This window comes from Tripterygium wilfordii, chromosome 15 (genome assembly GCF_013401445.1).
Source record: "Tripterygium wilfordii isolate XIE 37 chromosome 15, ASM1340144v1, whole genome shotgun sequence".
NCBI lineage: Eukaryota > Viridiplantae > Streptophyta > Magnoliopsida > Celastrales > Celastraceae > Tripterygium > Tripterygium wilfordii.
In genome coordinates this window covers 4973528-4998055 of record NC_052246.1, presented here as the reverse complement: position 1 = coordinate 4998055, position 24528 = coordinate 4973528, and the positions used below count along the sequence as shown (strand labels likewise).

Here is a 24528-nt window from a genome sequence, read left to right as displayed (position 1 = left end):
GAACAGAAGTATCGTTAATCACAATGGAATCGAACAATCTTTCTAGCAAGGCTAGATGGTTTGTAACCCCATTCCCAGCTCTTCCAATGTGGCAGAAAGCGCAATTCAAAACAGTTCCAGCTCTTCAAATTTCCCCTATAATCAACTCATGAGGAGTCAAGATTCCGGGACTGTATTGATTGCATTTATCACAATAAGGGAGTCTCCTTCAAGAATAGATCTAGTAACGCCAACCCTGCCCACAAGAATATGATAAGCCACCAACAAGAATTTCCCTACTAACATAACTTTTAACATAATTATCCGTTTTCAACATTTAATAATTAAGTAATAATGAAATTGCCCTTTCTCAAAATAAGTTTAGATCTGAGTTCGTTGTTTCCTCTTCTTAATTCTTTTATGCCTTTTTCGTTTTTCTTCTTTTTTTTTTTTTTTTTTTTTTTGTCTTTGTCTTCTTTTTCTTCTTCAAATATCTTTTTAGATTATTGTGTATGCTCCTTATTAACAATAGTGGTGGGGTTGCTTTTGATAAGTTTAGATCTGAAATGTAATCTTAGATCTCATATCGTAATCTTCTTCTTCTTAGCAAGCGTATTCAACGTATCTTTTGATAGAAGTCAAACTTGATAGTTTATGTTTCTTTTGCAATGTCATAGTTATAATGTTATTGTTTCAAAATAGTAACATTAGACAATCAAATATTTTGACTTATTTTCTTAAAATTTTGTTGTTCTTTAATTCCCATATATTAACTTTCGCCACACAATGTTAATAAAAAATATTAGCATTATATGATGTAAAACTAGTCGCATCATTTTTACAAGAAAACCAACTAGTATGATTGAAAAATGTCACATTGTCATAATTGCGTGAAATTTGACCGGAGACTCATTTCGATATGGTGATCAAGACTAGTCGCTATGCCACTAGCCCTACTCTATTTTCACCAAATTCTACCATTTAGACCCCCTGATGGTTCTTTAATGTTTAACATGAGACTAAATTTGTCAAACAATATCAATAAAAAAAATATTAGCATTATACCCACATGCAATGATACAGTTATAATGTTACGTTTTGAAACAGTAACATGATAATGTTATTGTTTTGAAAAAGTAATATTAGATTAATATTTACCTACATTAATGTTATTGTTTTTAATTATCTGATAAATGATAGTGTTTGAGGTCAATTGTTCCAGTAAGCAATATGACAGAGTATTGCTTATAATGTTGCTTTTTTGAAACAGTAACATTAACATGTATGAATGATTTGGGTAGATTACTTTCAGATCCAACATTCATAAGACTTCAAAAGCTTCTTAAACGAAAAATTCGATACTCAACATCTACACCTGAACGAAAGCAATGGAGAAGAGAAAGAACATATCTAAAACTTTTTAAGCTTTAAAGTGTGAAAGAACATATTTAGAGAGAGAGGAGAAGAAATCACTTCCAAGAACTTGGGCAGATTGTTTCCAAATCCAATAATCATAAGATTTCAAGAGTTTGTGAACAAAAATCCAACATGTCAAAATCTATACGTGAACGAAAAAACAGATCTAAAGAAGACAAACAATCGTGAGAAAAAGAATGATAGGAGATCAAATGTAATTGATTATTCTATGAGTACCGATGTGTTCATAAGTTTTTTTAGTGGACCTAGATATCCAAAAGTCTCAAAATGAGTACAAGCCTTAAAATTGTTCATTCATCAATTAGGTTATCACTCAAGTGGTTTAGAGCCAGCTAACTGACCCTAAAATCCATCCCCACATCACCCAAATTTAGGAGGAATATTAATATCTAGCCATATATAGCTGAATGTGAAAAAGACTAATCAAGCAAACACCATAAATATTTATTTAAGTCTTTATTCTCTTCCATGACAGAATAAAGCAGCATCTGGACCCCAGGATCAGTTTCCAGCCCAAACAATCAACCAAACCGGTGCCACTGGATCATTAAAGAGTGCTATCTCATACTAGGCCCTGGACTTATACAATGATGATATAGTCATCACCATCACCAGTACTGGTCCTGCACCTTCAATTAACAAACAATGTATGATTCCAAGCTCCTTTATTGTAGGAGATGTCACATTCCTCCACATTATATCATTTACCTACTTGGGTGATCCAACTGATTTGCGTACCCGATCTTCTTCCTAAGCCCTTAAGCCCTTAAGCCCTTAACCATAAATATTCTTATTAAGTGATTAGGGAACTACCCATTCAGGGTTGCAAGTTGGTTGGGATGAATTCTCTCAGTTGAAAACTCTAATTTGACGCTCCATATTTAAATTATGTGAGAATGTTGAGCTATCCAAGTGAAAAATAAACTAACTTATAAGTTGCGAAATAGTTGTCAAGTGCTTGATAAAACTTATAACTCACGCTATCTTTTAATGTGAAAAAACGATTAACATTTAACTTAAAGTACATAATAAAATGTATAAATCATTATACATGTCTTCTTCTTGTATTAACCATTTGAGCTTTATTTTTTTTACAAAAAGGGATTTAAATTGAAAATTCAGAGAGGTCGCCCATGGCTTTGTCAAACGGACCCTTTTGTGTTTGTGGATTCAACCCTAGAGAGTTTGAATCCTTAACCAACCAAGCTAGCCTCAAGTGCTTATAAACGAGTATTCTCATTATACAAGACAGTGAGGACTAAAAAGTGAAATGAAGTAGCTAGGAGACGAGGCCAAACCCCACCCTAGTAATCTGCCTAGTCATAAAAATGAATGCAGCCAACGACAATAGAAAGGTCGTGGACCATCCACTATGGTTTCATGCATGCAATCACTAGTATATTAATAGTGCCTTTGGAGCTGATGTTTGTAGCATAACAATCACTCACAAAAAAAAAAATATCAGAATGGGTGGAGTGGCATGGACAGAAGAGGAAGATCAGTTGCTCAAGAAATGCATACAACAATATGGAGAAGGCAAATGGCACAAAATTCCTCTTTTATCCGGTAATATTGTTGTACACATACAACCAAATACCAAAGTTGATGATTCTAATTAACCATGCTTAATTTTTTTTATGAATATATGTTAAGGTCTTAACCGGTGTCGTAAGAGCTGTAGACTGAGATGGTTAAACTACCTCCGGCCAGATATCAAGAGAGGAAGTTTCACAGAAGAGGAAGTGGATCTCATTATCAAGCTCCGCAATCTGCTTGGGAACAGGTTATTGATTCACATAAACAATTTCTTTAGATAACAAGGCTCTAAACACCATTACTTAGGCTGTGTTTGGTAATCAGGTGGTCACTGATAGCTGGTAGACTCCCAGGAAGAACAGCCAATGATGTGAAGAATTACTGGAATTGCCATCTGAGCAAAAGACTGATGGCTGCAGAGAAGGAGATCTGCATGAATGAAGAGCACAATTTCAATCTAAGCATGACAAGCTCAAGTTGTGAAGTGCAGCCACAGTTGGGAGATGGGGTTCATCATGTTCAATTAGTGCAGCAGGAGATGGACAGCAAAAATCAATGCATTGGAGAAGGAAAGCAACATGGGTCTGTGGATGAATTGGTAATGAAGGGTTTTGAATATTTTGAAGACAGTAAGAGCATGATAATGGAGAATGAGAGCAGCAGCAGCAGCTGCAACAAATGGGACTGGAATGACTTTATCATGGAAATGAACCTTTGAAGTGTTGATTCTATGTAGTAAAATAAGTAATCAATAATGTTGGTCAAGAGGATGAGCTATGCTCTATTGTAATCAGTATTTTGACTGTATCTCCATTAGAATTGAAAATACAGGGGAACTCTGTTTCTTGTTGTCAAGCCCTGCATCACCAACCATTGTTGCAATTGAGTAACATCTAAAAACTTGCCAGAAAAACGTTGCTATGGTTGGATTAGTTATTTGAAATTTACTCCTAGTCTTCAAGCAAGTCATTTGACAGAGGCGATTGAAACCTACTTTTAAAAGGTTACAGAGATTTAAGAAAATACAGAGGGGAAATGGTGTAGTATAAGTTATTTTTGAAGAAAAAAAAAGCAACTTTTTTTATAAATTATTGACGGATCGAGTTTAACACAAGAGGGGGGGTGAATTGTGTCCCCAAATTCCGATAGGAATCCCTTTTTCAATTTAAACAAATTAATGACAATTAACAAGTAGCATACAAATTTGGACTCTAATGATTTTCCTAATCAATATTCAATCCAATGCAAGATGTGATACAATATAGTGAATGACCAAATATCAAATAATCAAGAATTGCACAAAACAGATTTTCAAGCAACACACTGCACACAGATTTTTCAACTCAAATTTTACCTATCAAATGATGTCAAAATGCAACGAAATTTTATATGCAATGTCACAACACCTTAATAAACACTATATCAAAATTTCAGATCAAAATTCAAAGTTTAAGGCAGTCTGCTAATCTCGGACAGATTAGGGTTTTGAAAATCCTGCAGTTTGAAACAAGTAGTAAATATAAACAAGTAAACAAAAAAATCAACACAGCGATTTATAGTAGTTCGGAGACCCTTCTCCTACGTCTACTACCTAGATTCACCAACCTAGGATTTTCCCAACTCCACTAAGGTGTGGTTTTAATAGACCCACAAAACTCCTTACACCAAGGGTTTCTAAGAACTCCCTCAAACTTCAATGTTTAACAAGAGAGGTTTAGATTGTAAGTAAACAAAGCCTAAAGGATATAGGAACTTCCCTTTTGCAAAAGCAAGAGTAGTGAGAAGTCCTTGATTGTAGAGGCTTGTATTAGAGAAGATTGTTGTAGCAAATAGCAAGAAAGCTTGATGATTGATGAACTTGATAGCAAGAGGTTTCTCTCAAGGATAATTTTTCAATTTGCTTCTCCAAGTTGTATGAAAGGGAAGATCCTCTTTTAAAGGCAATTCTCTCCTATGCTTGTAGCCATTGGATCAAATTTCAAGAGTTGATCTCTACCATCCATTGCAGCTCCTAATCTTGGTCATTGATGATTTGAGCAAACAAATCTCCACCATAGAGCATATAGACGTTGCACATGCTCCCTTTTTTAAGTCAAAAATTATAAGCAAGAAAGTTGTCTTATGCACAGCCATTTGATCAATGTATGTCTTCAAATCTTGACCATTCAAACTCTCTTTAATTCTCAGCCATGGATGTAGATTGTACTATGCCATCTTGTCCCTTCATTTTGAATCAAAGACTTCAAAAGTGATCCCTTAGTCAAGGATCTTGTTTGATTGCACCAACATAACTTTCTTGATAGCACATGTCTTGAGTGAAAATGTCAAGGATCTTGTTTGATTGCACCAACCTAACTTTCTTGGTAGCACATGTCTTGAGTGAAAATGTCAAACAAGAATATATCACTAATGATAGAGAGGACAAGGTTTGTCTCATATGATTGAAAAGAGTTGTATCTCCATGAAGACCATAACCAATAGCCTCAATGTTTGATTCATTCAACTTGATTAAGTGTCTTAGTGGAAAGTTGGCAAATATAGGATTTTTCATAGTTTCCTAGAGCTCCAAGCTCATTCTTAGAAACTGGACTTCGACCACTCTTGAACATACTGAATTCTGAGCCATATGAGACCACAATGATGATTAACCTACAAGGAAATAGGAGGTAGAACTCCCCAATTGCATGTAAGCTCAAAGAGCTTCATATAGAGCGCATAGGTTAATTATATTAGAAAAACAACCCAGAAAATTCATATTACTGCATGATAAATCATTTTATATGTATTAGAATGTCCATGTAAAATTTCATAACAATCGGAAATCGTTTGGTCACTCAACCAAGCAATTTGATCACTAATAGTGAAACCGATAAATTCTAAGTGTAAATTCAAAGTCATTTTGCTAACTCAGTGTAAATGACCTTTTCTCTTGAACTTTACTAAATCAAATATGTTCATAGTGATGAAACTAAGATGCACACGAAATTTCATTTAAATCGGAGTTCATTTGGTTCACCACGTTCACAAAGAACACATATGCACAAAATTAGGTAAAACCTAGTTTTGGCGGAATTTAAGCATATGACCAAATATATATGTGATGCACTTAATTTCTCATGATTATAGTCCTAGAACATATATTAAACCTTCATGTATATGTGATTCAAGTTTCAAGTCATTTGGACCTAAGTTGGTTAAGATATGATAATTGGAAAATTGATGCTCTAACTTAGTCCATGTATGTTTGTTTTCAAAACTTAATTTCCAGTACTATCTAAAAAATATATAGTCATTTAAATTCAATTCATATAAATCAAATATTGCTTTAATGTTTCATTATGATTTATAAATGATTTAATATCATCAAAATTAGATATATAGGACCATATGTCCAACAATAAATATTTGTATTTTTTATTTTGGGTCTTTTAGTGCTTTCTCTTTTTCTTTTTTGTCCTTCACACTCCCCAACCAAGGATGTTGTTAAGAACTTGAAAGAGCAGCAGCTTCTAAGCGGTGCGGAGGAGTTAATAACCAGTAGGAACAAGTCTCTCATTCCTTCTTCCTCTTATCAAGTGTCTATATATACACATATGACACACCACTTTTGATTTCGGGGGATTTCACGTAATTCGTCGGATTTCAAGGTAAGGTGGGATTGTCTTATTCTTCGATTCAAATTGTTCACGTTTATTTTCTGGTTTTAGATTCCGAAACAATTGTGTTTATCCTGTTTGGGTTTTATCAAACTTGTTAACCCGACATGGGTAATGAAAAAACTGCGAATGTCAAAACTTCAGTTGTTTAGTTGAAGTAGATTGAAATAATTTGAATCGATTGAGTTCAATTGTTTATTATTTCAGGAATTGAATCACGTAATCTACTTAGCAGCCACAGATATACTCTGTCTTTTTCTTTTGATCCCATGAGCGTGTTGTTGATGCTTTCATTGTGTTATCTTTAACAGTTTCAGTTGCTAATCTGTACGTGAACGTATTAAAAAAATGCTTCTTTTCTACGTTCTTACCTTTTTGGGCTTTCCAGGAGACCGAAATAATTCGTTTGTGATTTCAATTGATATCAATCCCCTAAGTTTGGCTGCTTGGAAACCAGTGGAAAGCGAAAGACCTTTTCTTTTTCCCCAATTTGAGTTGTCATTTGTGTTTCTACCTTAAGTGCTACCTTCAAGAAAGTTATGAACTTTAGCATCATCAGCGAGTGGTGGGCTTGTTCATGGAGTTGTGTTTGAACTCAGTATGATGCATTGGCATAGTAGATTTCATGTTTTGTCTTTATGAACAACAAGCTGGAAAGAGTTGATCGAATTGGCCTGTGTTTAGTAATCGTTTTCTTTGATATTGAAGAAAACGAACATAAGAGGAACACGTGTTAGGCTTATGTGTTGATGGGATTTTTCATATTGTTAGGGTCGTAATGTATATATATTCTTGTTTTACAGAACAAATTAGGCATTACTGGATATATACTCCAAATTGCTAAAGGGAAGGAGGTGACTAAAGGTTTTGTCTTGGCTGGTTCTTTTGTTTAATTGTGTTGTATATTTGTAAAATTATGCATCCATAAATCTCCTTTCTGATATTTATTTCATTCTGCCTTTCAGTCTGTCATTCGTTTGAACTCTATGGCTTACATTCCTCCTCACAAGCGGCACTCAAAGATTCTAGAGAAGTCTTCACCAACTCCAGAGTTACTTGTTCCTCGGTTTAAGAGAGACATAAAGTTGAACCCAGCAAAACCTAATATAGAGAGAAGTGGAAAGATTATTTATGCAAATAATGCCATATCTAGATGGTTTATGGTTGGTTCCACTGAGGCTGACCAATTTCCCGCATCTGTTCATCTTGAGCCGGTTTCCTTGGAAGCCTTTGAGCAGAGAACAGGAGGAAAGCCTCTGGCTTTGATCAACAGTCATCTGATGAAAGGTTAGTTCTTAGTCTACCAGCTTAAAGTTGCTTTAGTTCGTCCCTTTTTCTTTTTTTTAAAAAGGTTCTGAGATGATTTTTTTTCCACTTAATTTTCCTTGTTAACAGAAGAGAGTAATGATCCAAGGGGGATAATTTTGAGACCACCATGGGCATCAATAAGTGGAAAAGTATTACAAGACCTCTTATCTACATTTAAAATCGTGAAAAACGAAATGGATTTTGATGAGTTGGAAGTGATAAAGCCGACGTTGGTTGCTAGATTTGGTAAAGTTCTTTTCCATGGGTAAGTAATTTAGATTTCCTTGATTCTTGTGAGGTTTTTGGTTCTTGGGAATTTTGATATCAAAAGATAGCTCGTACTTAAAGTTAGTTGAAATGGTAGTGTTTCTTAATTTGTTCTCAGTAGATTTATCTTAATATCAGATCTATGAATTCTTGAGTGGTGTCTCGCCTATCTGTCAACAATTTTCTGGGCTACTTGTCAAGTAGCCAATTACCAAGAAGTGTTAATTTAAGTACTTGTCATTTCAAATGTTGTATTCAGTTTGGTATCGAACTCAGCTACAACATTGCATCGGGATCTTTCAATATTGACGTGTCTTCGACAATTTTATGCTGTACATTATCAAAATTCACTCAAGTTCTAGTGGAAGGGTGACTGATAGGCATATCTGTGATTTGATTTGGATTTGTGAGTGGAATCTCATTGGGCGCTTCACTAGCAAAATGTAGCAAAGATTTCTGTTTGAAACGCCAATATATATATAAGCTTCTACTAATGTTTGTATTGTGAACCATACGAGTTTCGTATTAGCCATACGTTAGCGATAAATCTTGAATGACTTTCTTGATCTTCTTTATGCAGGAGCCCTTCAGTGAGCCTTGAGAACATTAAAGAAATTGAAGCTGCTGAAGCTACTCTTGGACAATTGAAAAGAACATTTTACACGAGTGTTTCTACTTCATATATGGAAAATATTGTTGATGTAGTTGTCCCGGAAATTGGAGTTGACTTTGAAGATGAGAAGGACATATACCATGTAAAGGTATTGCTTATGCTAATACCTCTATTCGCTCTCTCTTTTGCTTCTAAATTGTGGTTATTTGTTCTTTAATCTTTTCTTATGTAGCTGTCGGATAGAACAAGAAAAGATGCAACCATTTCATGCAAATGTAGTGTGACAAATGATAAAAGGCTTGAGCTCTATAAAGTAAGTTATCTTTTGTTTATCGGGTTTTTTTCTCTCTCAAAAAGAGTAGGAAAAAGCTGCTTGTTTATTGAGGTGTATGAACGTATAAAGCGTTTGTGCTTGTGTCACCATTTTGTATGATGAAATTAGATATGTTATTATCCAACTAAATTTATTTTATTTTACTTTTCTGTTTCAGAGTTTCCCGATACCATTGTTCCTTTCAATTAATTATGGAGGCTTACATTAGTTTCCTTACAGGTTGAACTCAACCAAATTCGTAACATGGTTATAGATGTATCTTGCCTGGAAAAAAATATGGACCTGAGGCTAATGCTCTGTACCAAGAGGATCTTAACATCTCTGATTGTAAGTTATTTCAGGATCGTGCACTCATTAATGAACGTATTCCAAGTCGTTGCATGATTTACAAATCACTGAAGATGAGAGAAAAAAAATGAAAAATTATTGTTTGAGCATGAATATATCTTCCCTAAATAGTGAGTATATTCAATCTTTCAGGACGATGAAATGCATAGCATTAGAGATTTGATCAATTCTGCTGTTCTAGATACGGATGTAAAGGGCGGATTGAGATGGCCACTAGGAAAAGCATCTTCTGGAGATAGATACAGTGTCGTTGGGGTTTGGCACACGATATCAAAAGCATACAAAAGTCCGTCTTTGAGGCTCAAGGTAAGAAGTGCAGATCGATATGATTTCCAAACTTCTAGAGGGGAATCTACAAACGAGATTGTACTGAAGTTGAAAGGAATACTCTCAGAATTGCAGGTAATTGCCAACTCCAATTGAACTTGAATAGGCTCAGTACAAATTATTTTTCAGTCAGCAAGTGATGCACTCTTGGAAATAAGTTCTTGTTCTTACGACTCCCCTCCTTTGAAATTTCAGGAAGACAAGTTGCAAGGCTCGGTCTCTCTCACGCTTGAAGACACCTTAAAGTTGATATGGGATCACTTCCTGAGCGATGAACATTCTCCTCTGCCATGAAATTCCTATGTGTAGATGGTGGTGTACTCACCACTCACTTTAGTGTCGTTACAACAATGATATGATATGGGTTACTAAAAACGGCCATGGCGCCGGTAGACACTGTATTTACTTGTGGGGTTTTGTTAGTAGTGCTTGTTTTTCATTTGGCTTGGAATTATAATGAAAGATTGTTTGTGGAAGATAATTATGATTGACCTGTAATCATTATAATTTACATGGTAGCTTCAAAGAAAAAATTCCAAATCATCTGGCTTTTTTTTCTTCACAATAAGTAAGGATGCCTTTGGTCTTGGGGTGGTGACTGATGGCAGGTAGACTATGAGGAAGAACAGCAATTGAACCATTGCCCTCATGGCACTTGTTATCAAGACCCTTTATTTATTAGTTGAAAATTTGAATACGCTTTACAAATAAAGCTCATACACAAGGATGTCAAAATCGGGATCTTACATAAGATCAATGGAAGACCGATAAGATTGAATCATAAAATTTTGGGTCCTATAAGTCCCGATGTGGTGAATCTTGAACCATTACCCTTATATGACACTTGTTATCAAGACCCTTATTTTACTTTATTTATTAGTTGAAAAATTGAATGCGCTTTATAGATAAAGTTCATACATAAGATTGTCAAAATTGAGATCTTACCTAAGATCGATAGAATGTCGATAAGATTGAATCGTATAATTTTATAAATTTTAAAAAATAAAAATAAAAATAAAATAATTTATTTCTATATAAATAATTAATATAATATTCTATACGTAATAAAAAATTAAGTATGATTATTATTTACTCATAGATATGTTAATATGACACAAAATTGTAATTTTCTAAGACCTCCAATAAATTATGAAAAGCAAGATACAAAATCTAAATCACGATAATAATGTTTTAAGTTGGAACTTGTATTTATACTTTATATTCTAGATAAAGAAAACTTTTTATATCCCTAACAATTTCTTCCATAACCAACCAAACAGTATTACGTTATCTAATTACATTAAATTGCGTTATTACATTGTCTAATTACATTGACTTCATTATCTAATTACATGTTATGGTTGATTATGGTTGAATTTGTTAGGAATACGTAACACTGCCGTCTAGATTAAATCATGCATAGAAACAACCAAGAAAATCATTAGTATCGCAATATAATATTATTCAAAAAGAACATGCGAACAACACTTCACATAATATCAACGTAAGTATAGTCCATCTACAACATTGAACCATAGACTTACAGTCACAAAACAAAATAATTTCCGTAAATTAGTGTTCATCTTTGCTCCAATGACTATCATGTAGTTTATCAGAAGTTCTAGATAAATGGAAGACAAAAAAAATCATTTGCATTCGCCATAATAAGCTTTGAAGAGATAATTTTCATTAACACAAACAATGAATATTACAGGATTTATATACAAGAGTTCATAAAGACTTTACAGTACAAAAGCTACAAAGATCAGAAAGACAGAAGACGGAGATAGCAGGTATCCGTTGAGACTAACGGATATATTTCAAACTAATTGGACTTGAGAGATGGGCTCAAGATTTGGGCCAGACTTATTTCTTGTTATGTTGGGCCACTTTAGTATGTGCTTCATTACGCCATACATTCTAACATCCACCCCAATGACGCATTTACATCAAGATTGTACTAGTTTTCAGTATTATCCTTTTCACTATTTGCAACAGGATCTTTATCAACGTAGCCATTAAAATCAATTTCATCAAAAGAACATTCATTAAAAATCCGAATTTCTCGTGTTGTAGTATGTAGAATGCTCTCCACCACTACTATCCTTAACGTTGTCTTTAGCAATTTCATTTTCTCCTCTACCATGTCTAAAAATTATCACCATGCACCTAAATTGAAAATTATAAAAAATACATTTTATAAATAAGGGTTTTGAAAACCGGATCGGACCGGTTAGTCGAATCGGTTCAACCGGTGATTGGGTACTTAACTGGTCCAATGAATTTGACAGAACCGACCGGTCAAACCCGGTTTTGACCCCAATTTATCATTTGAACTCTGAACTAGAGGGTTTTTCGGTTCAAGGACCGATCCGGTTTTCAAAACCTTGGATAAGATCGTATGATATCTCTAAAATACGATTTTTGAAATGATCCGATTCTGGTAGATACATCGGGTCCGAATGACTTTATTTCTCTCTGAGTTGTCTCAGTTAATGATACGCCTAAGGGAAAATACCTAGTTGATTGTAAGGAGGTGAGCTTGCTCTTATAAACCCAATGAGATCCTCACATCTTTTCGAAGTGGGATTCCTAACACTGATGATTGATGTATGAACTATGAAGAAATAATTGTAGTTTTTTTGCTTTTCTTTTAGCCTTTTTTGCCTCCTTTTCTGTCGTTTCGAACTTCCTAAGCAAGTGGTTTTAAACTTTGAAAAAGCAGCAACTTCGAAGAGAAGGAGTTACTAACCAGCATGAACAAGCCTCTCACTCACTTTTCTTTTTTTCCTTCAAGTGTCTATATATACACACTTGACACCACTTTTGAGTTCAGTTGATTTCAAGTAATTCATCGACTTTCAAGATCAGGTGAGATCATCTTATTATTTATTCATAAACTCAAATTCTTTATGTTTATGAATAAATAAAAATGCATTTTTTTTCTATCTTCATGCTTCTATGGGGTTTATGGGGGAGAGATAAAATCTATTGTGATTGAAATTGATATCTATCTCTATGTTTGGCTGCAGGGAAACCTAAGCACTTCTTCTCTTTGTCCAATCTATTAGTTAAGTCATTTGTGTTTCTACAAGAAATGCAGCCTTAAAATTTTTTTTCTACTTTTAGCATATTCAGCGGGATGGTGAATTTAGTTATGGAGTAGTACTAAGATTCAGTTTGAAAAATTGACATTGTAAGATTTCATGATTTGTCTATAAGCAACAAGCCAAAAGCGTTGATCGAATTGGCCTGTCGATTTCGAAGAAAGCTAGCATATTGCTTGGATTTTTTGGATGATTGGGGTCTTAAGAGTGTATATATATATATATAGTTTTAGTCTAGAACAAATCAGGCGTTACTGAACATATTGTCCAAATTTCCAGCGGGAGGCACTTGACTGAAAGTTTTGTCTTGGATGGCTCTTTTGTTTAATTGTGTTGTATATTTGTCAATTAGGTATCCACAAATCTTCTTTCTGATAGTTCTTTCATTCTGCCTTTCAGTCTGTCGTAACTCGTTTTTAACTCGATGGCTTACATTCCTCCTCACAAGCGACACTCGAATGTTCCAGAGAAGTTATCACCTACTACTCCAGAGTTACTTGTTCCTCAGTTTAAGAGATGCACAAATTTAAAGCCAGCAGAACCTTATTATATAGATAGACGTGGAAAGATTTTATATGCAAACAATGTCATAACTAGGTTTCTCATTGTTGGTTCGACTGAGGGTTCCGTTCGTCTTCATTCAATTTCCATGGAAGACTTCGAGCGGAGGATGGGAGAAAAGCCTCTGGCTTTGGTCAACAGTCATCTGATGACTGGTTAGTACTTAGTCAGCTTAAAGTTTATTTAGTTTATGCTCTTTTTTTTTTATTTCCAGATTCCTCGTTGAATTTGATAACCTTGGATTTCTTTCTTTTTCCCATTTTTTTTTTCTTTTTAACAGACGAGAATAATGATCCAAGCGGGAGCATTTTGAGAAAACCATGGGCATCAGTAAGTGGAAAACTATTACAAGACCTCTTATCTACTTTTGAAATCATGAAAAATGAAATGGATTTTGATAAGTTGGAAGTAAGAAAGCCAGCGTTGGTTGCTAGATTTGGGTCTGTTCTTTTCCATGGGTAAGTAATTTAGATTTCCTTGATTCTCATGAGGTTTTTGGTTTCTTCGGAGTTTTGATTTCAAGAGATAGGTCTTAGTTGAGTTAGTTGTGGTAGTTTGATATCAAAAGATTGCGTAATGTGAGACATGCAAGTCTCATTTTAGCCATAGGTTTGCGTCATAAGTCCCAATGACTTTCTTAATCTTCTTTATGCAGGAACCCTTCAGTGAGCCTCGAGGGCATTAAAGAATGTGAAGTTGCTGTAGCTACTCTGAGACAACAACAATTAAAGAAATATTTTTTTTACAAGAATGTTCCTCCATCTAATATGGAAAACATTGTCGATGTAGTTGTCCCAGAAATTGGTGTGGACGTCAATGATGAGAAGCACATATACCATGTAAAGGTATTGCTCGACGCTTGTGCTAATACCTCTGGTTCACTCTTCTTTTTGCTTGTAAATTGTGGCTATTTTGTTCTTGAACCTTTTTTCTTGTGTAGATGTTGGATATGACAAGGCAAGATGAACTCATTTCATGCAAATGCAGTGTGACAACTGATAACAGGCTTGAGCTCCGTAAGGCAAGTTATCTTTTGTTTATGCAGTGATTTTTATCTTACAAAAAGAGAGGTTAAAAAGCTGCGTATTTTATTGAGGCGTATGAACGTAGAGAACGTTTCTGCTTTCGTCGTGTTTTGTCAGAGTTTTCCTGATACTATTTTCCCTTTCAATTAATTACGGTGGCTTATATTAGTTTTCTTACAGGTTCAACTCAACCCAATTCGTTACATGGTTACAGAAATAGCTTGCCTTGAGAAAAGTAAAGACCTGAAGCTAATGTTCTGTGCCAAGAGGATCTTAACATCTCTAACAGTAAGTTATTATGTGATCAGTGATACAGTTGTAGGGGTACGACCTAGAGGTCATAGGTTCAATTCCTAGAACAGTCTCTCCACATATTATGTGAGGAATCAAAATTGTTTCTCCTTGCACGTCTACCATAATAATGAGCAATATATTCTATCTTCCAGGACGATGAGAAGTGTAGCATTAGAGCATTGATCAGTTCTGCAGTTCTAGATACAAATGTAAAGGGCGGACTGAGATGGCCCCTTGGAGAAGCATCATCTGGAGATAGATACAGTGTCATTGGGGTTTGGCACACGATATCGAAAGCATTCAGTAGTCCATCTTTAAGGCTCAAGCTAATACATACTGATCGATTTGATTTCAAAATTTCTGATGGGGAAGCTACAAATGATATTGTGCTGAAGTTGAAAGGAGTAGTCTCAGAACTGCAGGTAATTGCTGACTCCAGTTTAACTCAAACTTGCATTTGCTGTTTGGATTATTAGTCAAATGTTTATCATTTGGTAAGTATCATTTTTCCGACGTGAACATACTTGATGAATTTATCGTTGAATGCTACTGCGTATTGTGTCTGTTCGGTAACATCACCGTATTTAAGTTAACATGTACTATGTATTTTTCTGCAACTAAAATGTACAGCAGCAAAAAAAAAAAAAAAATTCATGTTTTTATGACTCCTTTCAAATTTCAGAAACACAAGTCGCAAGACTCAGTCTCTGTCATGCTTGAAGACACCTTGAAGTTAATATGGGACCACTTCCTGAACGATGAACATTCTCCGCTGCCATGAAATTACTCTGTGTAGATGGTGGTTTACTCAGTAGATGGTGAAATTCCTCTGTTTGTCAATAATGCTTGTTTTCCTTTTGGCTTGTAATTTTTATGAGAGTCTGCTTGTAATAGTAGCCTTGTTATAAAGTTATATCCAGTACTGCTGTAAGCTTTGTCCATGTGGGTTCCAAACATGTATATTAGTCCGTATGCAAATGGGTACGCGTGGACACTCCTATGTAAACTCGGTATTCTCCCCAATAGAACCCTTATCCCTTCATTAACAAACTTGGGTTCCAACCCTAACATAACGATATTCGTCATTACAAGCTTTTTCTGTAAAAAAACAAACTGCAATGTGTATGATTTCTCAGACTGAAACCACCTCCAATGAAGCAGACATTGACGCCACTGATGAGTCCATTTCCATATTGTTTCCCTGCACATACAAACAGTATCAAAAACGGAATTGTGTGATAGAAATCTAGCTAGCATAGATTGAAATTATTAAGGTCACACATGATATGATAGCTACTGAGTGACCAAACCATTTCAGCAGCTGTGTTTTTCCAAGCCTTGTCCAATTCATCGAACACTACATCCATTGTTGGCCGTCCTTTGCTTGATCTCGCAACACATAGGACTGCAATTTCCAGTATTGATTCAAAGTCTGCTTTGTTCACATTCCCATTTAACCTCGGATCTTCAAAATCTGATAGTGGACGCCTTCCCAAACTCGCATCTTTCGCCTACAAATACACAAAAATTTAGCTCTATTTTCCCATACAAGACAGAGAGCAGAAATTATGGCAACACCTTTCTTGTGAGCTGATCTCTGGCATCAAGATCCAGCTCAATGACTTTCTGTCCTGATAGAAGCTGCAGAATGACAATGCCAAAACTATATATGTCGCTAGCGCAAGTTAGCTTGGCATTGGTCATGTATTCAGGGTCCATGTAACCTATTGTTCCTCTAACATCTGTAAATACTTTGCTCTCCTCCATTCCAAGCATCTTTGCTAACCCAAAATCCGAGAGCTTCGGTTCTAAGTTCTCCGTCAAAAGGATGTTTGTGAGCTGCCAAAACAAACAACAACAGCATCACCATTAGCCATTTTGTGTTCAAATGAGAATCACACAAGATGTTTGATACCTTGATATCTCTGTGTACAATGCAGCCATCTATGTAGTGGTGGAGATATCTCAGTCCAAGTGCACAGCCTCTCATGATCTTGACTCTTCTTTCCCATGTTAAGACATTGTCTTTTCCTGATTATTAAACACATAACATGATCAAGCGCAAAATTCACAATGGTTTAGTTAGCAATAAAAAATAGTCACTAGTTCAATTACTTAGAAGATTTTGAGCTAAATTTCCAGCTGAACAATACTCATAGACCAGATAATGCTTGCTGCCTTCTATGCAGCAGCCGAAGAGGCAAACAAGGTTTGGATGTCTAACTCTCAAGAGACCATCTACTTCCCGAGTGAACGTATCGAATTTGGTGCTGTTATGTATCTGCTTGATTGCCACTTCTTGTCCACTAGGCAAAACACCTTTATAAACCTGACCAGCACTTCCTTTGCCTAAGACCTTCCTTTCATTGCCATGATTTATGGCATTTTCGATCTCGGTCTTGGAGAATCTATAAAGGCTAGAGCAGCCAGCACTTCCTCTGCTTAAGACCTTCTTTTCATTCCTATAATTTATGGCATTTTCGACCTCGGTCTTAGAGAGTCTATACAGGCTAGAGCAGCCAGCAGACTCATTATTAGATTGAACAACTGTGTTGAGAGGCTTTCTCTTTGTCATATACTTCACAAGTAGCAGAACCAGGGTTACTGTGACCAATGCTATTACGATTGCGAATAATGCTTTCACCACAGAATCTGAGAAGTAAAGATTAGGAATTCAAGATCACTGAAGCTGTAAATAATGTCTTAATACAAACAGCAAGCACAGTAGTACTACTTACATCTAATTCTGATATAGCCTGAATCTGTTGATCACAAACAAAAGGAATATTGTCAATTGATTGCATATAGAATTGAGTTTTGGAAACTAATGGAATATGTAGCGCTTACCAAAGTCATCAAAGATAGGCAAGCACCTATAGAAATCATCAATCAGATTTCGATCATTGTATTTAGCAGCTGCTACAGAAACTACAATGGCTATTCCACACATCCTTCTCTGATGATCATCTTGAACATTCGGAGCGAATTGTTCCAGTAGACGATCCCTTGCTCTCAATAAAGACCCTGCGCACTTCTTGCACTCATCGACAAACGAAGTGTTGAAGTTGGAACATGACTCCAAGGCCTCCTTGTACGACAGTTCACGCTGAATATCAGCTAGAGAAAAGCTTGAACAGCCAATGCTCTGGTTGAAAGTTAGATCACCAAATCCACAAGCATCAGCAGACACAGTGTTCTGGCTGGCGAAAGGACCGGTGCAATCTCTCCAAAGGTTCTCTTCCATGAAAATGGTGCCATTCGCTGCATTATGTGCACGAAAGGCTAAGGCCTTTGTTATGGTGTCGAGTACATTTTGACAGCAAATTGTGGTCTCGATGCCATCCCAGATTGTGAATTTCTTCTGCCCTCCAATGCACACACCGGTTGGTTGGTAAGGGTAAGTGAAATTTAACACACAACTGCCTGAGAAGGCATGGTTGAAGAAGGTAGAGATTATGCAGAAGACGACAAGCTTCCATGACTGATGATATGATATTTCTTTCATATCCATCTATTTTATTCCGTAACACAACACAGAACTTGAGAGGTCGTGTTTGTGTTTGTGAAAACATGAAATTGAATTGAAACTTAAATTTCTTCTTCAAGAACAAAATCAAGTGTAAATATATATAAACATACTGCGATTAACTGCCCGCCTCAGTTTCTTCTTGTTCTGCTAGCTAGCATTGTCTGGTGCTTAACCTTGATACTATCATCAAGAATGTAGCCATGATTTAGAATGAGGTGCATAACCTTGATATTATCATCAGGACATAGCCATAATTTAGGATGAGGTGGGCATTGCGGGTCAGTCCCCCCATGTATGCGTGGCTCCGTTCATGATTATCATCACGTCTATGTGAAATTAAATTATTATTTTTTTTGCTTACATCAAAATCTATCGATTCCTGAATAATAATTGAGGTTGAGTGATTGCAAAAACTCTCTCTTTGGATGTAGCTTCATTGATGCAATTCCCAATGTGCAGACTCATTGATCCAATTACGTATTCTTAATCACATCGCCTCATTGTTTTGAGAATTTATGGTGATAAGGTGTTACTTTAGTTGGGAATTCAAAGCTTATTCTTTGCTTTGTTTGCATTCTACATTTCTCTTCTATACAACAGTCCTCAAACCGAAAAGGTGAAAAACAGGGATAACAGAAAAGAGCAAGAACAACAACAGGAACCACAACTGAAAAATGAATGTTTCTGAAATGGTAATGTTTTACATGATAATTGCAGGTAGTGCAACACGCAAATAATTGCACAATTCAAGAGCTGCTCAAACTTGTCGCGATCGGGATTATTACCACAAGAATGATAAACAGCAGAAGTATAATTCCCACACACATCCACTTCCTGCTGTTCCTCTGGTACCCCCTAGCAGTCTGGAGCTCCTTCGCACCATCTTTTACATAGTGGCTAGCATTAAGAACATGGTGCTCAATATCATCCAGCTGCTCCCCTTGTGCCTCCACCATCACCGCCATGTCCAAGAACACTTGGTGCAGCTCCAACAAGCTCTTCTCTATCTCTTTGGCCGCATCATGCCTGTCTTGTATCTCCACCACAGTCTCTAACACCTTCCCCCTTCCATGCTCCTGTATTGCCCTTGCTAAAAACTCCTCGCCCCCATTCTCATCAGAGATGATCTTATCAATGATTTCCTCACTTGGGTTTTCTCCAGTTACCGTTAAGTATCTTCTCCCAACAGTTTCCTTATACTCAGTCATCATTCTCTGCCTCAAACCCTGGAAATCCATCATAAGATCCTTCAACTTCTTGCGCAAACCATTGGTGACTGCAACCCTAGTTCTGTATATAGGGGTTCCTTCTTTGTAGCCGGAGAGGCGTCTGTTCTCTGCATTGGCATGGTCCATCTCCTCAAGCTGTGACTTTATTGTCCTAGCCTTTTTCTGCAAAGTAACAATGTCAGTGTTGATCCGGCTTCGCATTAACTTTAAGGCCTCAGGATTATGCAAAGACTTGCTTTCTTCATTGGCTTCTTGTAGCCTGACCAGCACTTCACGGATGAATCCCATCTCCTTCTTGATGTCCTCTGCTTCTTCAAGGAACAAGTTGAGGTTCTGGTTTACAGTTCCCATCTCTAGATCAGGGTCAGGACCAGCTTCAAGATCTTTCGTGGCCTCTTTCTTCAGGTCCACATAGCTGACGAAGGATTTTGTCATTAGGTCGTTCATCTTTAAAACCCTTGAAGCCAAAAACAAAACAGGGTTAGTCAACAATGAAATCAGGAAATGGGTGTTTGATTTCTTACACTATTCGAACCTAACAAGCACTAATGTACACAAACTGGATCATATGAACATAGTGAATTCCAAGTACAGCAGAATCAAAATTGAGGAAATGGGTTCGTATAAAAATCACGTCTTCAACCACGAAATTGAGAAGAGACTGAAGAGCAACTCAACAACTAGACAAATAGACAATTAAATTGATGAAATGGGGTTTGTAGATCACTTAAAATTCAGTGAAATTCATAAATGAAACTGGTAAAGCATACCTGTTCTTCAGATTTGACAAGAGAAGAAAAACGTAGCAGTGCTGATCGCTTAACAGAGGGAGATTTTGGAAACGAAGAGATCTCAAATCTCTGAACTGATGTCTTAAGTATGTTGCATTCCGATATAACCAGAGATATATGCTTTAAAAAGAAGATATTTCTCTGTAATCTGTGGATCGATAGAAGAAAATAAAATGCCCCACAAAACGAGTCGTTGTAGCGTCTCAACGGCTATATTGGGTTTTTATGCCCGTTGAGCATTTGATTTAATTTTTCTTTTTCTTTTTTTAAATCTTGTCAGGTCTGTAATCACCAACTCCGGAGTCCGGAGTCCGGAATCCGGATCCAGATGAGGGAGGTGGGGCCGATATTTTTGTAACTGACTTTGCGTTTTTACAAAGCAATCTCACTTCGATTTGCTTCTCTTAGTTGTTTGTTTTTATGTGAGCTTTAGTTTTTCCCCAACCTTTTCGAATTACACTTCTTATTAACCACACTACTTAAAAATTAAATTATTTCTAATCATACTAAAAATAATCAAAATCTCATACGTTTCCAAAACACACCCAAAAACGTAAATCCTTCAATCCTTTATTGGTAGAGTTCAATCTTCAATTATAACTTTCTTTCGCCAAAACCCTCGCTCCTTTAGCCAAATCTCCAACCCCCAGATCAGAAAAATCACCGAAGAATCCAAAAAGGCAAAAAACTAAAACCAATTGAAATCCGGTGCACCTAAATGATGGACAACAAAGCTTCATAGATGTGACTAGAGAGGTTTCTAAGATGACGCGAATAAGACCCAAATGGGAGAGCTTACTAAGTTTCATATATGTGGCTTGAGACCGAGACTTGTCAGAATCTAGGTCTTCTTCTTGGGGTATTTCATGTAATTCTTGCTTTCAAAAAACAAAATCAGAACAAGAAACTAGATTCGATTCCCAAATTCTACTATATTTTCATAAATCTTCAAAGAACCAAACAGAGAGAGAGGGAGAGGGAGAGAGTAGGGATGTTCAAAAAAAATCGTCAAAATCAAAATTGCCCAAAACTCAACTAATTGGTCGGTTTTTTTTTCTTAAAAATTTTACACATTTCTCCACTAAAAACCGAACCCAAAAAAATCGACAAAAAATTGACAAAATCAACAGCGTGGTCGGTTTAATTTATGTCAAAAAAATGGACCGCGAACACCCCTAGGAGAGCGGGAGAGGAAGGGAGAACTCACCATGGCTTGTCTCTTGTTGGAGGGGATGGGGTGTGAGAAGCTCACACCTAAAAAGACACAAGGTTGAAGAAAAGTTAGCGTAAGTCGGGGTATGATTAGTAAAGTCTGAGGTGTGAGTAAAGTTTACCTTGTTTTTATTCATTAAAAATGACTTTGTCTTGTTTTCTTGTATATACATATATGCGAACATATATTTTCACTGTTGATTTGGAACATGTGGAACCTAAAATAGTGGGCCACAGTTGTTATTTAACTTCTCTACATCCTCAAAAAAAAAAACTATTGGGAGAAGATACATTGGGTAATATATGACGAGAAGGCAATTTAATTGAAGTTTCGACTTATTATACAGGCAAGGTCGGTTGCCTGTGTAAAAAGTAATCTGTACGTGATCTCACTTCGGCTGTGCTCACAGAAAAGGGAGCTTTGTTTGGGATTTTCTAGGTATTCTTCGATTAGCTAGTCTGTGATGGATCGTACTTAACACAAGAGGGGGAGTGAATTGTGTCCCCAAATTCCGATAGAAATCTCTTTTTATAATTTAAAAGGAAATCAATGTCAATTAACAATTAGCACACAAATTTGAACTCTAATGATTATCCTAATCAACATTCATTTCAATGCAAGATGTGATACAATATGGTGAATGATCAATTATCAAATAATCAAGGAATTGCAAAAACAGATTTTTTTTTTTTTAAAACAACACACTGCGCACAGATTTTACAACTCAAATTTCACCTAGCAAATCAAGTCAGAATTCAATGAAATTTGGTATGCAGTATCACAACACCCTAATGAATACTATATCAAAAATTCAGATTAAAATTCAAAGTTTAGCTATGTGAACAGTGCACGGACAGACTAGCGGTTCAGAAAATTCTGCAATCAAAACACTTAATCAATCAACAAGCAAGCAATGCAATCAAGAAAGTTCACACAGCAATTTATAGTAGTTCGGAGACTCTTCTCCTACATCTACCACCTAGGTTCACCAACCTAGGATTTTCCAACCTCCACTAAGGATGTGGTTTTCTCAAGAGCTCCACAAAACTGACAAGGGTTTTTAGGTCACCCTTAAAACTGAAGATTTCAAGACAATCTTCAAACTTTACAATCAAGGGTTTCAAACACTCCCTTAAACTCAACCTCAACAAGGTTTTTGCCCAATGAAGGGACTTTTACAAGTGTTCGGTATAAATGGTTCACTCAAGGTTTGCACTAAGCAAATAGGGTTGAGGAACACTCAAGAATCACAATATCACCTCACGGGTTGGATAGAAAATAAAGAATAATGAGGATTTTCGAATCTGAAAATAAGAAGCCAAATGAGAAGCACTCCCTCTTTGCAAAAGCAAAATAGTGAGGAAGCCTTTAGAGTGGCTTGTGTAGAAGCTTGGATTCAATGGCACAAACTAGCTTGAAAGCTTTGAGAGCAAGAATTTCTTCAATATAATTTTGGCTTCTCCAAGTTGGAATGAGGAAGAACCCCTCTTTATAATTTATCAAGCTCTTGTGATTTCCACCATTGGATCTTTTTCCATCTTCAAATCTCGACCTTCAATTACATGTGCAAATCTCGGCCATTGAATGAATAGATCATTAAATCTCAACATTGCAATACATAGCCGTTGCACTTGCATCTTTTTCCAAGTCTAGCTTTGCAAGATTTGAGTTGTCATGTGCACTTGCAGCCATCTTTGACCATTTGATCAATCTTGCATCAAATCTTGGCCTTGGTATCTTCAACAATTTTGTCATCTTTGATCATTTGATCAAATTTACCCCAAATCTTGGCCTTGGTATCTCCAACGATTTCCTACAAAATGTGTAGCAACTTGCAGCCATCTTTGACTCCAAAAATCAAGTAAGATCTTCTTTTAAGTCAAAAGTTTCAAGCAAGAATATGGTCTTATGCACAACCATTGGATTCACCTTTTAAATGGTCATCTTAACCCTTCAAGTCTTGTTGTAATCTGATCCATTCATAATTCAAAACAATTCAATCTCGGCCATAGATTAGTGTACCGTTGGAGCTTGTAGTCTTCAAGAATATCTTCATAATCTAAGTCTTGTCTAGTTGCAAAATATACTTTCTCATCTCTTACAAATTTCAACCATTGCATTTATCCTTTAGCTTCATCAATTTTCTTCTCACAAAAATCTTATCATTGACCTCAATAAAGGAAGCATGTGCAAGATCTTGTTTGATGAAGATAAGAGATCCTTCACATGACCAAACATGTCCCTCCAATCTTGACTTCAAACTCTGAATTTGGCAGCACCAATATATCCATATTATACAGCCCTAAGGCTAGTTCCAATCATCAATCAAAATGCCTTAGTGGAAGGTTGATGAACATAGGTTTTTCTTGGTTTTCTAGAGATCCAAGCTCATACTTGAAAACCGGACTTCAATTCACCTGAGCATACTGAACTCTGAGTCATATGAGACCACAATGATGATTAACCTACAAGGAAATAGGAGGTAGAACTCCCCAATTGCATGTAAGCTCAAAGAGCTTCATATAGAGCGCATAGGTTAATTATATTAGAAAAACAACCCAGAAAATTCATATTACTGCATGATAAATCATTTTATATGTATTAGAATGTCCATGTAAAATTTCATAACAATCGGAAATCGTTTGGTCACTCAACCAAGCAATTTGATCACTAATAGTGAAACCGATAAATTCTAAGTGTAAATTCAAAGTCATTTTGCAAACTCAGTGTAAATGACATTTTCTCTTGAACTTTACTAAATAAAATATGTTCATAGTGATGAAACTAAGATGCACACGAAATTTCATTTAAATCGGAGTTCATTTGGTTCACCACGTTCTCAAAGAACACATATGCACAAAATTAGGTAGAACCTAGTTTTGGCGGAATTTAAGCATATGACCAAATATATATGTGATGCACTTAATTTCTCATGATTATAGTCCTAGAACATATATTAAACCTTCATGTGCAT

The 24528-nt window shown here is 36.0% G+C and overlaps 5 protein-coding genes across 7 annotated transcripts; 3 read left to right on the top strand and 2 right to left on the bottom strand.

Annotated features, from left to right (window-relative positions):
* The first annotated feature begins 2882 nt into the window (after positions 1-2882).
* LOC119980142 (transcription factor MYB113-like) lies at positions 2883-3770 on the top strand. Its single transcript, XM_038822804.1, has 3 exons — positions 2883-2982; positions 3070-3199; positions 3277-3770. Exons 1-3 carry the CDS (start codon positions 2883-2885, stop codon positions 3668-3670), a joined length of 624 nt encoding a protein of 207 aa, XP_038678732.1. The 3' UTR covers positions 3671-3770.
* A 2624-nt stretch (positions 3771-6394) lies between these two features.
* Positions 6395-10303, top strand: LOC120017173. Of its 3 annotated transcripts, none has more exons than XM_038870301.1 (9): positions 6395-6599; positions 7412-7472; positions 7574-7895; positions 8004-8181; positions 8764-8944; positions 9029-9109; positions 9350-9457; positions 9611-9880; positions 10001-10303. In XM_038870301.1, exons 3-9 carry the CDS (start codon positions 7595-7597, stop codon positions 10097-10099), a joined length of 1218 nt encoding a protein of 405 aa, XP_038726229.1. In that variant the 5' UTR covers positions 6395-6599; positions 7412-7472; positions 7574-7594; the 3' UTR covers positions 10100-10303. The 3 variants fall into 3 exon arrangements, with proteins under 3 accessions (XP_038726229.1, XP_038726230.1, XP_038726228.1); XM_038870302.1 differs by having other exon boundaries at positions 6395-6604; XM_038870300.1 differs by lacking the exon at positions 7412-7472.
* A 2296-nt stretch (positions 10304-12599) lies between these two features.
* On the top strand, positions 12600-15798 carry LOC120017292. Its single transcript, XM_038870473.1, has 8 exons — positions 12600-12676; positions 13312-13628; positions 13754-13931; positions 14129-14318; positions 14414-14494; positions 14679-14786; positions 14945-15214; positions 15475-15798. Exons 2-8 carry the CDS (start codon positions 13337-13339, stop codon positions 15571-15573), a joined length of 1218 nt encoding a protein of 405 aa, XP_038726401.1. The 5' UTR covers positions 12600-12676; positions 13312-13336; the 3' UTR covers positions 15574-15798.
* Positions 15799-15924: 126 nt separating this feature from the next.
* On the bottom strand, positions 15925-18303 carry LOC119979776 (putative leucine-rich repeat receptor-like serine/threonine-protein kinase At2g04300). The gene is made up of 8 exons (XM_038822412.1): positions 17640-18303; positions 17531-17554; positions 17321-17444; positions 16908-17224; positions 16708-16823; positions 16371-16631; positions 16103-16303; positions 15925-15993 (listed from the first exon to the last, which is right to left on the bottom strand). Exons 1-8 carry the CDS (start codon positions 18301-18303, stop codon positions 15925-15927), a joined length of 1776 nt encoding a protein of 591 aa, XP_038678340.1.
* A 656-nt stretch (positions 18304-18959) lies between these two features.
* LOC120016320 (syntaxin-related protein KNOLLE-like) lies at positions 18960-20525 on the bottom strand. Its single transcript, XM_038869037.1, has 2 exons — positions 20321-20525; positions 18960-20007 (listed from the first exon to the last, which is right to left on the bottom strand). Exon 2 carries the CDS (start codon positions 19995-19997, stop codon positions 19068-19070), a length of 930 nt encoding a protein of 309 aa, XP_038724965.1. The 5' UTR covers positions 19998-20007; positions 20321-20525; the 3' UTR covers positions 18960-19067.
* Positions 20526-24528: the final 4003 nt, after the last annotated feature.

Coding starts and splice junctions, on each gene's coding strand:
- LOC119980142 (XM_038822804.1), top strand. CDS start 2,883: ATGGGTGGAGTGGCATGGACAGAAGAGGAAGATCAGTTGCTCAAGAAA. Junction 2,983..3,069: donor CAAAATTCCTCTTTTATCCG/GTAATATTGTTG, acceptor ATATATGTTAAG/GTCTTAACCGGTGTCGTAAG. Junction 3,200..3,276: donor CGCAATCTGCTTGGGAACAG/GTTATTGATTCA, acceptor TTTGGTAATCAG/GTGGTCACTGATAGCTGGTA.
- LOC120017173 (XM_038870300.1), top strand. CDS start 7,595: ATGGCTTACATTCCTCCTCACAAGCGGCACTCAAAGATTCTAGAGAAG. Junction 8,945..9,028: donor AGGACATATACCATGTAAAG/GTATTGCTTATG, acceptor TTTCTTATGTAG/CTGTCGGATAGAACAAGAAA. Junction 9,110..9,349: donor AAAGGCTTGAGCTCTATAAA/GTAAGTTATCTT, acceptor GTTTCCTTACAG/GTTGAACTCAACCAAATTCG.
- LOC119979776 (XM_038822412.1), bottom strand. CDS start 18,303: ATGGATATGAAAGAAATATCATATCATCAGTCATGGAAGCTTGTCGTC. Junction 17,555..17,639: donor GCCTATCTTTGATGACTTTG/GTAAGCGCTACA, acceptor TGTGATCAACAG/ATTCAGGCTATATCAGAATT. Junction 16,304..16,370: donor GAGATCAGCTCACAAGAAAG/GTGTTGCCATAA, acceptor GTGTATTTGTAG/GCGAAAGATGCGAGTTTGGG.
- LOC120016320 (XM_038869037.1), bottom strand. CDS start 19,997: ATGAACGACCTAATGACAAAATCCTTCGTCAGCTATGTGGACCTGAAG.
- LOC120017292 (XM_038870473.1), top strand. CDS start 13,337: ATGGCTTACATTCCTCCTCACAAGCGACACTCGAATGTTCCAGAGAAG. Junction 13,932..14,128: donor GGGTCTGTTCTTTTCCATGG/GTAAGTAATTTA, acceptor TTCTTTATGCAG/GAACCCTTCAGTGAGCCTCG. Junction 15,215..15,474: donor GAGTAGTCTCAGAACTGCAG/GTAATTGCTGAC, acceptor TTCAAATTTCAG/AAACACAAGTCGCAAGACTC.